The sequence below is a fragment of the Macaca fascicularis genome, chromosome 11, assembly GCF_037993035.2.
Source record: "Macaca fascicularis isolate 582-1 chromosome 11, T2T-MFA8v1.1".
NCBI lineage: Eukaryota > Metazoa > Chordata > Mammalia > Primates > Cercopithecidae > Macaca > Macaca fascicularis.
Window position 1 is genome coordinate 51,498,897 of NC_088385.1, and position 12,486 is coordinate 51,511,382.

General features: G+C 38.3%; 1 protein-coding gene across 4 annotated transcripts in view; it reads right to left on the bottom strand.

Annotated features, from left to right (window-relative positions):
- Positions 1 to 12,486, bottom strand: part of NELL2 (neural EGFL like 2) — a 415,912-nt gene that overhangs the window by 361,799 nt on the left and 41,627 nt on the right. Inside the window, exons 1-3 of one of the 4 annotated variants that reach the window (XM_005570625.5) lie at positions 9,005 to 9,106; positions 8,224 to 8,309; positions 7,633 to 7,761 (exon numbers count right to left, since the gene is read on the bottom strand). In XM_005570625.5, the coding sequence (XP_005570682.2) occupies positions 7,633 to 7,761; positions 8,224 to 8,278 (184 nt within the window). In that variant the 5' untranslated portion in view covers positions 8,279 to 8,309; positions 9,005 to 9,106. Of the gene's footprint in view, positions 1 to 7,632; positions 7,762 to 8,223; positions 8,310 to 8,691; positions 8,754 to 8,940; positions 9,107 to 12,486 lie in introns of those variants that run through there. The other 3 variants (XM_065524062.2, XM_005570627.5, XM_045365097.3) reach the window with 3 other exon arrangements.

Sequence of the window (12,486 nt, forward strand, 5' to 3'; positions counted from 1 at the left end):
TAAAATAAGGAAAAAGACAAGGATGCCCAATCTTGCCACTTAATTTATCCCTGTTTGCATTTGACATCATCTTATATCTAGAAAATCCTGAAGATGCCACCAAAAAATTGTCAGAACTAATAAATGATTTCAGTATAGTTTCAGGATACAAAATCAATATACAAACAAAAAGTAGTGTTTCTATATATTAACAATAAACTGGTCAGGTGCGGTGGCTCACAACTGTAATCCGAGCATTTTGTGAGCCTGAGGCGGTTGGATCACTCGAGGTGAGGAGATCGAGACTGGCCTGGCCAACATGGCGAAACCCTGTCTAATTAGCCAGGTGTGGTGACAGGTGCCTGTAATCCCAGCTACTTGGGAGGCTGATGCAGGAGAATAATTTGAACCCAGGAGGCAGAGGTTGCAGTGAGCCTAGATTGCACCACTGCACTCCAGCCTAGGTGAAAGAGTGAGACTCCATCTTAAAAAAAAAAAAAAAAGAAAAAAAAAAAAAGAACTACCTGAAAAAGAAATCATGAAAACAATCTCATTTACAATGGCTATGAAAAAAATAAAATACTTACATATAAATTTAATCAAGAAGGTGAAAGATCTGTACACTGGAACTATAAAACACTGATGAAGGAAATGAAGGAGATACAAATAAATGAAAAGATATCCTTTGGTCATGGATTCAAAGAATTAATATTGTTAAAATGTCCACACTATCCAAAATGATCTACAGATTTACTGCAACCCTTACTGAAATTCCAATGACATTTTTCTTTATTCATTCATCCATTGGTGACCATTAATTAGGTTGATCTCACATCTTGGCCATTATGAATATGCTGCAAAAAACATAAGAATGCAAATGAATGCATAAAGAAAATCTGGTATGTATGTGTTTTTGTGTTTGTGTGTATATATATATATACACACACACACAATGGAATACTATTCCACCTCAAAGAAGAAAATCCTGTTATTTGAGACAACATGGATCAACCTGGAAGACATTATGTAAAGTGAAGTAAACCTGTCACAGAAAGAAAATACCACATGATCTCACTTATATGTGGGATCTTAAAAAGTTGAACTTACAGGAGCAGAAAGTAGAATAGTGGTTACTAGGGTCTCGGGATGGGAGGTAGTTGTTGGGGAGATGTTAACCAAAGGATACCAAAATTCAATTAGATGGCACAATATGTTCAAGAGGTCTATGGTACAACATAATGACTATAATAATAATACGTTGTATTCTTTAAAATTTCAAACAGATTTTAAGTGTTCTCACCACAAAAAATTATAACTACATGAGGTGATGAATATGTTAATTAGCTCAATTTAGCCATTCCACAATGCATATTTCAAAACATTGTGTTGTACACAATAAATGTATACAATTTTGTCAATTTAAAAATAATTAAATGTGAAGTAATAAAAACATAAAACAAAAACAAAAGTCTCAAAACTCACCATCCAAAACATCTAAAACAGGTATAAGAAAGGCATTGCATATAATCCATTCTGAGGCACACCTTGAAACATGCTATCTGCTCCCAAAAATACAATGGTAAGGCAGATAAAGGTGATAGTTCTAAATATTCTCATTCAAAAAGGGAGAAAATGGAAGAAAGAAACAAAAAAAACAGTTGCCATAACCAAGCAATTTTAAAATCCAGTCAGGCAAACACCACTTGGTTTCAAGGTCTAGAAATAAGCTTCTGTAATTATTGGCTCCACCCTCTGGAGTCAGCTCCATGCTCTGGGCTCTGAGTTCTGCCCTTTGAATTAAACTTCTTTTTTCATGAAAGATAGCTTCATAGAAAGATGTTTACAGCCAAGTTAGACTGTTTTTTGCTTGTAGAATTTTGGGGATCCAACACCTTCTTTCACTTTATTCTCTCACTGATTCTTTCAGGCCACACCAGCAGCAATTTTACTGGCATAATACTCTTAAGAACCTTGCAGATCTCCCATGTACGTCATGGAGATTCACTCCGTTAAACAAAAAAGGCTCCTCCACAGATATTTCTTGGATAATTCCATCCCTATTTGTGACCTCTGCTGAAATGGTTGAGGGGATCTGTGAGTCATATATTCTTCAAAGAGCCCTCAATGTAACTGAATACTCTGACCTTTTGATATTTCTGAGGCACTAGCAAAATATTTTCTAGTCACATCCTTGGCTTTCTTTTCAGACCAGGTATTCCTGACAGTGAATATCCTATTTTAACATGTTTTGGAATCTGAATAGGTTGATCATTTCTCAAATATCAAGTTATGAATATGTTTTGCTTAACAATTATTCCTTAAATCTCTCTCTCTCCTCTCACGTTCCTACAAACATCAAGAAAAAGCCAGAGCGCACCTTCAACACTTTTGTTGCTTAGAAATCACCTTAGCTAAAATCTAAGTTCATCATTTACAAGTTTTGATTTCCACATAACCACAGGGTACAATTCAGCTAAGTTTTCTGCCCCTATATGAGAAGGGTCCCCTTTCCTCCAGTTTATAATAAAAATTCCTTATTTCCATCTGAACCATCAATGGCAGTTCCTTTAATGTCTATACCTCACCAATGCTCTCCTTTTGATGATTTAGAAATACTCAGAGGTAATTTAGATTTTCTCTCTACCATGCTCTTCACTTTCTTCTCAGTCCTCACTAGTAGAGTCACCAATATCCATATTTCCACTGAAAGTCTACTTAAGGCAATCTAGGCTTTTTCTATCATGCTCCTCAAAATTCATCCAACATCTTGCTCATTGCCCAATTCCAAAGCCACTTCCATATTTTTTAGGTATTTCTTACACCAACACCCCACTTTCATGAACCAAAATTTGTATGAGTTTCCTATTACTGCTCAAACAAATCACCACAAACTTAGTGACTTTAATCAACACAAATCTATTATTGCACAGTTCTGGAGATCAGAAGTCCAAAATGAGTCTCATTGCTCTAAAATCAAGGTATCAGTAGCACTACATTCCTTCTGGAGGCTCTAAGAGAAAATTCATTTTCTTGCCTTTTTCAGCTTTTAAAGACAGCCTGCAGTCCTTGGCTTGTGGCCCACTATCATCTTTAAAGCCACCAGTGGCCAGACTAGTTTTTCTCATATCACATCACTCTACATTGACTCTTCTGCTTCCTTCTCCGCATTTTAAAAGATTCTTCTGATTACACAGGGCTCACCCAGATAATCTATGATAGCCTCCTAATCTTAAATTCAGCTGATGAGCAATCTTAACTTCCCCTTGCCATATAACATAACCGATTCTTTGGTTCCAAGAATTAAGACATAAACATCTACACAGGACCATTATTCTACCCACCATAATATATCTTTACATAATGATAAATTTTCAATTCTACTCTATTAATATAGCATACCATGTAACCTGGCCCCTGCTTTCCTCATATGCTTTATTTCATATTACATGCCCTATGTTTCTACTTCTCTAGACTTCCTCCATTTTCTAAAATGCACGCTCATTCCATACTCAGAACTTTGCTCACACACTAGTCCCTTTACCTATCCCCATAGCTTCTCTTCTCCAGACTACTCTTACATATCCTCCAACTATAAGCTTAAATGACTATTCTTCAAAGATGGTTTCCCTAAGCCAGAGATTCCCATAACTAAAATAAAGATTCTCATTATATCTTCAGTTTTTCTTCATATAATTTATCTTAATGGTGATTAGGTCAGTAACTATGTAATTGTTCAACGGCTATTTTTAAGACACTATGAAGTCAAAGTTAAGTTCCAACTTCTTCATTTGTTGTGTGCCTAACACCTAGCAGTATGCTAGTTTCACAACAATAACTTATTTGATTGAATGAACGTAACTCACTTAATCGTCATAACAATAATCACTTTATAATTCAGGGTACTGAAGCTTAGAGAAATTAAAGAACTTCACCACAGTAAAACAACTAATGAAATTCTATATCAGTATATCTTGTTTCTAAGTGCATCTCTTAATCACTGTGTTATTCCACTCTATTTGGGCACCAATAGCCATCACTTCAAAGTGCACAGATGCTCACCAACCAACATACTGAAGATAAATTAGTGCCACCTCGATTTCCTCAATGCAGTTACCTTTGCCTGCTAAAGTCCATGGTCTACTACCAAATGCCTATTTCATTCTGCTGCTACCAAATGCCTATTTTATTCTTACTCATGGCATAAGAGGAGACATACGACCTTTTTTTCCCTTTAAAACCTCAAAGTTCTTTACAAATAACTACTAAGCTTATTTTCAGTTTACTAACTTGTAAAAAAAAATGCTTTGATCTTATCTACTTCTTTTCTGTGGATTAATGAGATTATAAAATCTGTGAACACTTCAGAAGAAATTGTATTAAACCAACAGAGGAAATTATCTACCTTGGAAACCTGGCCAGATTAATTGTTAAAATTAAAGATCTAAAAATCATGCTAACATTGCTGGAAAGTCCTTGAATGGTGCTTCTTTATACTCTTATTTCTGATCTCTCATGTACAGAGAGGAAAAAAACATTATGATCATTCTTGGGAACTACTTCCTAGATTTTAGAAGGTAGAACCCTTTATAACTTTTCATAGGTGTTTTTAGTGTCAACATTCACTCCTCTAATTTTTAAAAGCATAATAAGTGTATTTTTGTGGCTGCGAGTCAGATTATAGCTAGAAATGACTAGAATATTGCCTGAACTCCTTTTTTGAAAATTATTATAATTGGCAAAGATCAAAAGCCATATTTATTAAGGTGTAATCTAATTTAGCATCTTATTACTTGAATTACCAAAGCAACTATAAATCAAATTTCAACAACAACAAAACCATTTTAATGATACTATAGTTGCTATTATTATTTTTTAAATATATGACTTTAAAATATATTTCTATTTTTTTATTAGGTATAGATATTAATAAATGTATTGTTCTAAAAAGTATTGAATTGCATGCATCTCAAAATTCACTAAGGAGAAAAACTGGCACAAAGAAAAGCAATATTAAATGAACAAAAATCATTGGGAAAGTATATGTTGAGATTTCTTTATTTTAAAGTTAAAAGACAGAAGAAGATGGTTATGTTACTGCGGGAAAAAATGTGATGGTTCAAAACCCCTTCCATCTATTTAGAACATATCTGATAGCACAAAGAAACTTATATGATAAGTTCATATGAAACCTGAGAGCATCTCACAGATTTTGTAATTTGTTACTATTCCTGCTATGACTATGTATAGTGTATATGCATACACTGTACAAAATATCTGCAGCACCCTCAACTCACTGTAAATAGAATCTATAAAATCTTCAGAATCTGAATATTTTTTTCTCTCTAAAGTCAAAGGAAATCTCAATAAAGCTGCAAGACTCAGAACTGACTTCCTAACAAGTTTCCAAATGCTATTAGCAAAGACCTTTCCAAGGTAATGCGAAATTCTATGCATGGCCAAAGGGCCACCTTTTGTCAATTTCATAATCCGAATCTTAGAATAAAAGAAATCACAACAGCATAATCAATACATCAGTAATATATGCCTACTGAGAACATTACATGCAGGAAATACTTGTTGATTGATCGGTTATATTAAAGTTTATCATTTGGCAGAAAATGAAATTTTACACCTTCAAATCTCATAAACCATATTTGTTAGGTATTTACTGTGTCTAAATATTGAGCTTGGCATCAATCAGGAAGCAAAAACAACCAATTCATCAATGTACATGGATATCTAGTTACTATGGACAATTCAAAGAAAACATTTTATGTGCCTTATGTATTTTGAACACAATGCCTTGAATAATTTGACAATTTAAATAAAAATGAATAACTAAACATTTTTAATTAACTAGGAAAGGTTATCGATTCCTGAGACTATTTCCTAAAAATTGTTTAATTTTCTAGCATCAGAATATAAAATGCACAGTCTTGAAGGTTTCTGTTTGTGACAGATCAGACACTCTATAGAGGAAACTAGGTAGAATACTAATAAAATTTAAAGGACCTTTGTAAATTTTAAGAGCACTACAATACCGTTTGTTTATTACGAGCTTTAGATTCTATAAAGCTTTCCAGTTACTCAAATTGGCAGTCCTGAAATAACTTTGTTTTCAGTTCACAAGGATTAAAAATCAGAGATAAAAACAAAACAACACAAAACAAAACAAACCAGAAGGTTAACCCTACTGACATGTCTATTCAACTATGTGAAATTTTGCTGACAGTGTAGCCTTATCTTCTTTATTAGATGTGGTCATTGTTTTTAAAGGATTCAATATCCAAGCCCCACCCTCCATAAAAGACCTTTAAGTGAATAAAACATTACCATAAATATTTGTTACAATAAAAAATTGATTAAACAGAAAATTTAAACAATAATTTTTAAACCAGAAAATTGCATTTTAATTTTTTATAAGAGCAAACTTGTTTTAAGTAAACGTAACACATGCGAATTTCCTCTTTCCCAACTGTAGGCTTTGGTGTTAGTGTCCATGGTGACACATACTGGCTATATCAGGCAACAACACCACTACAGAAACATTCAAGTTTTATTTTATTTCTATTTCTTGGTAGCATCTTTTCTGAAGTGGTTTCCTTTTGCATATCCAACTCTTTAGTAATTATGAATTGCACTTTCAAAGCCATGGCACCAAAATAACAACAACAACAACAACAACAACAAAAATCTGGGTGAGGTAGGGCAGGAAGCTTTAGTCCATCAGATATGTTAAACCAAACTCCATTTCTCTTTTGCCTTCATGTATTCTTCACTATATGTGAATCTAGTCTGTCTGTACACGTTTAGCCATCTTTTAGAAGCTCTTACTATGGCAACTTTCCACAAACAAGCAATCCTCAGAAGCTCTAATCAAAGTTGAAGGTTTGTTGCATTGGAATTTGCTTCTGACTGCACAACACATTTAAATATAATTTGAGATGCAGACATTTGTACCCAGCCAATATCCATTGACTTCAAAAAAAAAAAGTTGTAAAATCCTAGGTACACAATTAATGATAATACATGATACACTTCTAGATTAACATTTAGTTGAAATCTTTCCAAAATACTTTTGAGACTATTATTCCCTTTCTCTTGTTACTGGTGGATGAAGGAAGAATGAGGGTCTTTCAATGATAAATCTTGCCTCAAATATAGTGTGACTGTGATATACAGTAGGTAAAAATATTCAGAGGCATTAATTTTTCCAGAAAGCTACCCCCATAAAACAATTCCTTCAAGCAGGGCACCATTGTACCTGAAACTTTCAGAGATCAGTGTCTTAACTAAGATTAAGCTATCCTGTTTCCTACCTAAATCAATTTCACCCAAACGAGGCGTTTGTGTTATAATTCATTGTTCCCCAGATTCTAAAATTAACCATCTGCCATAGGAGTTTCTGCTGGGTAATTAAGGGACTACCCATTAGAACTGGCAAGAGTACAAAGTAAGGAGGAGAAGGGTGCGGCAGGAGAGAAAAAACACTTAAAAGAGATAGGGCTCTGTGTCTCACACTGGCCCCTCTACACCTCAGCTAAGGTACTGTCATCCATGAGGCAATACAAAGTTAGGGCGAACGGCGAGGACAACTCCTGCCGGGGTTATCGGAACTGAAATCACAGTGGGGATGCAGCATGTGGGGCATACCTTGAAAGAGAAAGGCTTTCGTCCCATTATGCAGCCCCGGGACCTGGCGCACTCCGGTCGTGGACTCTCCGAGTTCTAACTCTGATAGGACGTCAATCTGTAGGGAAGGGTCCACACCAAGCCCCCAAACTGGTGAGGGGTATGAGAGGGGAGAGAAAAAAAGGAAAAGCTCCATCAAAATGCAAGTCTCTTCCTCCAGGGCAGCAAAGAACCGCATCTTCGCGACAATATTGGGAACTGAAGATGAGAGGCGACCGCCTCCTCCTCCACCGAGAACCTTACCTGAGATCAGCAGCCAGGCTTTAAATAGCGAAGCACTCAGTCCCGTTTCCATGACCTACTTTAAATCCCTCTCTCTGCAAAGTTCCCCCTCAGCCCTCCGACCCTGGACTAGGGACGTGACCCGCCTCGCGGTCTCCAAGGCAAGCACAGAAAAAAAAAAAAACCCAAATCCAAACCCGCTCCCCTACTTAAAGCTTCCCACTCCAGACCTACTTTGGGTCAGGGAAAAGCGAGGCTTCCCCAACCAGACCATGCTGCCCCGAGGCGGGAGCCATCTCTTTCCCCAGTCCCAGCTCTGCGGCCACTCACCTGCTCCGAGACCGAAGATCAAACAGAATGTTCTCAGTAAGACCCAAGACTCCATGGTGCGGATCAGCTCAGTCCATCGTCTCCCTCTTTAAAAATAAAAATAAAAATCGAAGAGGTTCTTGGAATCAAGCGTTTGTCTCTCCTGCTGCTGCCTCGAATTTACTGATTAGTAGGATTAATACGCTTTGGTTGCCTAAGAAAGAAAAGAGAGGCCTCCCCAGGCGCGTGAAGAACTTAGACCCTCCAATGCGCACATCATTCCCACACGCAGAGCCGAGGCGGCGGCGCGGCCAGGAGGGGGCCCGGAGGGAGGGGTCGGACTCGCCCCGGCGCGACTCCGCCGGGGAATTAGCTCCACAGCCGAATAAAAGCAGCCAAAGACTCGCACACCCGGTAGAAGGGGGGCGGCCCCAAGAAAGCCCGGGCTGGGGCGGCCCCGCACCCGCCCGTCTTCCCCGCCGCCCGAACCTGTTGTAAAGGCAGAGACAATGGAGAGAGCTCCCGGAGAAGCGAGGAGAGACTGCTCCTCCGGGGAGGGAGGGGCGGGCCGGGGGAGGCGGGGTGAGAAGGAGGGAGGGGCCGCCGAGGGCGAGGCCGGTGCTCCGCTTCGGTCTCCCGCAGGGTCTCCTTGATGCCAAACCCGGTCTAGCGAGCCCCGGAGCCGTTGCAGCCTCAGGTCTTCTCCCTCCCTCTCTCGATGACCCGGGCAATGCCAACCTCCTTTCGGGATTGAAATATCTAATTCCAAGGTGCTAAGTTGATGGGCGGTCTTTTCTCTCACCCCTCGATTTCGGGCGCGTGTCTTGAAAGACAGGAGAGAAAAAAGACCACCCAGCTGCAGGAGGCAAGGCTGGAGCAAGAAGCGCTCGCCCGCCCTTTAGGCAAAGGAGGGAAGCCCACGTGCATTCATGCACTGAGCTCCGAAGCCCGCCCCCCGCCCCCCCCCCCGGGTGCAGGGCGCTCCCCCTCCAGGGCGTGCGGAGGAAAGCCACCAAAACACGCTCCACTGCCGAGGTGGAGCTGGGCAAAGTAGATAGAGACTGGTGGAGACGGATGGCGAGTCTGGGAATCCTCGGGAGTCCTGGTGGAGAGGTTCCCTGCCCGGGGTGGAGCGCTGGAGAGCTTCCCCGGCGCGAGAGCGCAGAGGAGAACTTGGCCAGGAGGTGCTGGACAGCTCTGGGACCTCGCGCGCCCCCTGCCAAATACAGCGTGGAGACCCGGACTCTATGGGACCAGCATACAGCAGAAGGCAAGGGGAACTGAGCCAGGGCGTCCGTTCACGCCAAAATATACATAGAGGAGATGGATAGAGAGAGAGAGATAAATAAATACATAAATACATAAATAAGCAGAGGGAGGAGAAGGAGCCCAGGCGAGAGAGAAGAGCCATCCCACTGTTGACCACACTCATGCAGGCTCTACCTGCCCTTCACCATATATGCCCGGGACCATAACAGTGGTGTAATTTGAGATCCATTTTTCAGCAGTCATGTATATTCAAGATCAATGGCACATATTTTTTTAACATATCCCTAAAATTTTTAGGTAAATTTTGAGGAATGACATTCCACTTTAAGAGTTTCAAAACCCATTATAGTATTAATCTGTACAATGATCAATTGAGTTTCTTAAACTTCCATACAAATATGTGGGTACTGAATTCTCCAACTGAACACTATACAGCTACAGTTACCAAAATACCTACTGGGTAGTCTGAGCCCCCTGCAAGGCAGCAGTATAATATACGTTTTATCTATAGATATATAGATACAGATATTATCACATAGTGGAATACATATACTATGTTATACTATAGGGAAAGGGGTATTTTTAGTTCTGCCCTTAGAATTTTTAAGAGAAAAGATTCAGAATTTGGGAGCTCTTTTAAATTAATTTTTAATTCTCATCGAATTTCCCATTTAATTCTATTTGTAACTTTGTAAAGTTTGAGAAATATTTCAGTACTTACAAGTGATAACCTATTGTCATATGCAACTTCCCAAATTTGAAAAACTATGCCAAATAAATAATACAATTTAATTAATCAATGAAAAGAAATTAATAGTCAGAGAATTAAAGACTTTTCCACAGCAGTGCATCTAAAATATTAAATTGTAATAAGTATCTACAAAAGTTACACAAAATAAATTTTAAATAATGTATCATTTACATATCATTTTTAGAGAAAATAATAAAACATATATATACATATGCACATGTATTTTCATGTAAAAGTCCTCCTAACCAACCTGTATTCAACCAACTCATGAAAGTAGGGATACTCTCCAGTTTCTCTGACTCTCATCCATGATAGGCTGAAAGCTGGTGGTTAATGGGCTTATCTCCTGTACAATGCACACTGAGGCTCCCTCCAGAACAGTGGTATTTAGTGCCCAAAATAATTCTAGTTGAACCTGCTACTGTAATTATTTGACCTAATTAAATACTGTGGAAATCATTAAAATATGAGTATGGGGAGGGGTGAAGGGTCGTTTCTCTAAAAATAAGGTGTAAGTCTTAGAAACCCATAGTAAAGGTGAATCATTGTATTAGCTAGGGCAGAGTTTCTCAACCTGGGCAGGAGTTTTCAACATTATAACTACTAACATTTTGGGGCTGGATAATTCTTTGTTGGGGCTGTCCTGTTAGTCGAATTCTTGGTCTCTATCTATGGAATGCCAGTATTTTCAGTCTTCCATTTTATCTATGTGTTTTTTGACTATATCTCTTTGTGAAGCATTTAAAATTGGTAATCTAGGGAATACAATACACATACTTAACTTTTCGCCTTCTACCTAGAGTCCATATGTTACCACTTCAGTTGGAATATAGAAGCTTTACTACCACATCAATCCCTTTATCCTCAACTCTTTAGGTTGTAGTTGTCTTATGTATTATATGCACATCCACCCAAACTCCTTTTAGACAATGTTAAAATTTTGCTTGCAATCATTGTTGTAGGCATAATAATACTCCAATGCCCTCCCCCTTAAGAAACAATCTTTTCCAGGTACTAATCCCTGGAACCTGTGAATGTCACCTCACATGGCAAAGGGGATTTAAGGTTGCAGATAGAATTAAGATTGTTAATCAGGTAACCTTAAAATAGGAAGATTATTTCAGATTATCTGGGTATGCCCAATATAATCACAAGGGCCTTTAAATGAGGAAGAAGGAGGCAGAAGCAGAGGTCAGATTAATGCAATATGAGAAGAACTCGACTTCCTGTTGCTGCCTATGAAGATGGGAAAATATAGAAGGGCTATCAGACAAGGAATATGGGAGGCATCTAGAAACTGGAAAGGGCAAGAAAAAGGATTATTCCTTAGAGCTTCCGGAAAGGATTACAACCCTGCTGATACCTTGACTTTTACCCAAAAAAGTCAAGACTATTTTAGACTTCTCAACAACCAAACTGTAAGATAATAAATTTGTATTGTTTTAATCCACTAAATTTGTGGTAATTTGTTACAGCATCCATGGAAAACTAATGTAAGTACCGACTACATGAGGTAAAGTTCAGTAAACATGGTTGACTCTAACCACCCTTAGATCCCTTCCTACATACACACATTTCAAAGCTAAGTAAAACGTCCAATTTTTAAACTTACAGATGAGCTTTAAATTAAGAAAAGAAAATCCCCAGGTGCGAGGAAAAAAAGATATAGCAGAAGATGGAAAGAGAAAGTGATAGCTGGTGCAAGAATTGGGAGAGGGTGGGACACAGGGATTCAGACTCTATTGGGACTCTAAGAAAATAGAGTGGGATTTTAATAGCCACACCAGAACTGAAAACAAAAACTTTTGGAAGCCAGGAAAGGTGATGATATTACTGATTCTTCTGATAAGAGTAGTAGGCTTTGAAGAATTATATCACCTACAAAAAGAAACTTTTGAAACTTTAAAACTCTGCATGTTGGCCCAAGAAGTGGCAAAATGCTTCCAGCTGCACATGCCCTTGTGGAAAACCAACACACCTATACTAGATGTCAAATCTTAAGCTTTGCCACTTGCAGGTACAAGGTGCAAAATCACACTCCTCACTGGTATGGAAATTCTAAAATCAAAAAGTAGCATTAAACTCTCAGGGTCTTCTGAAGAAGCAAATGTAAAACTTATTTTAAGTGGCTTTCTATGACTTCTGGTACACAAGAGAAAAATTCCTGCTGTGCAATCATACTAACAATAATAATAATTGCCATTGTTATTGTTATTACACTGAAATAAAAGACCATGAAAAATAGTCAAGAAAGATACACAGAG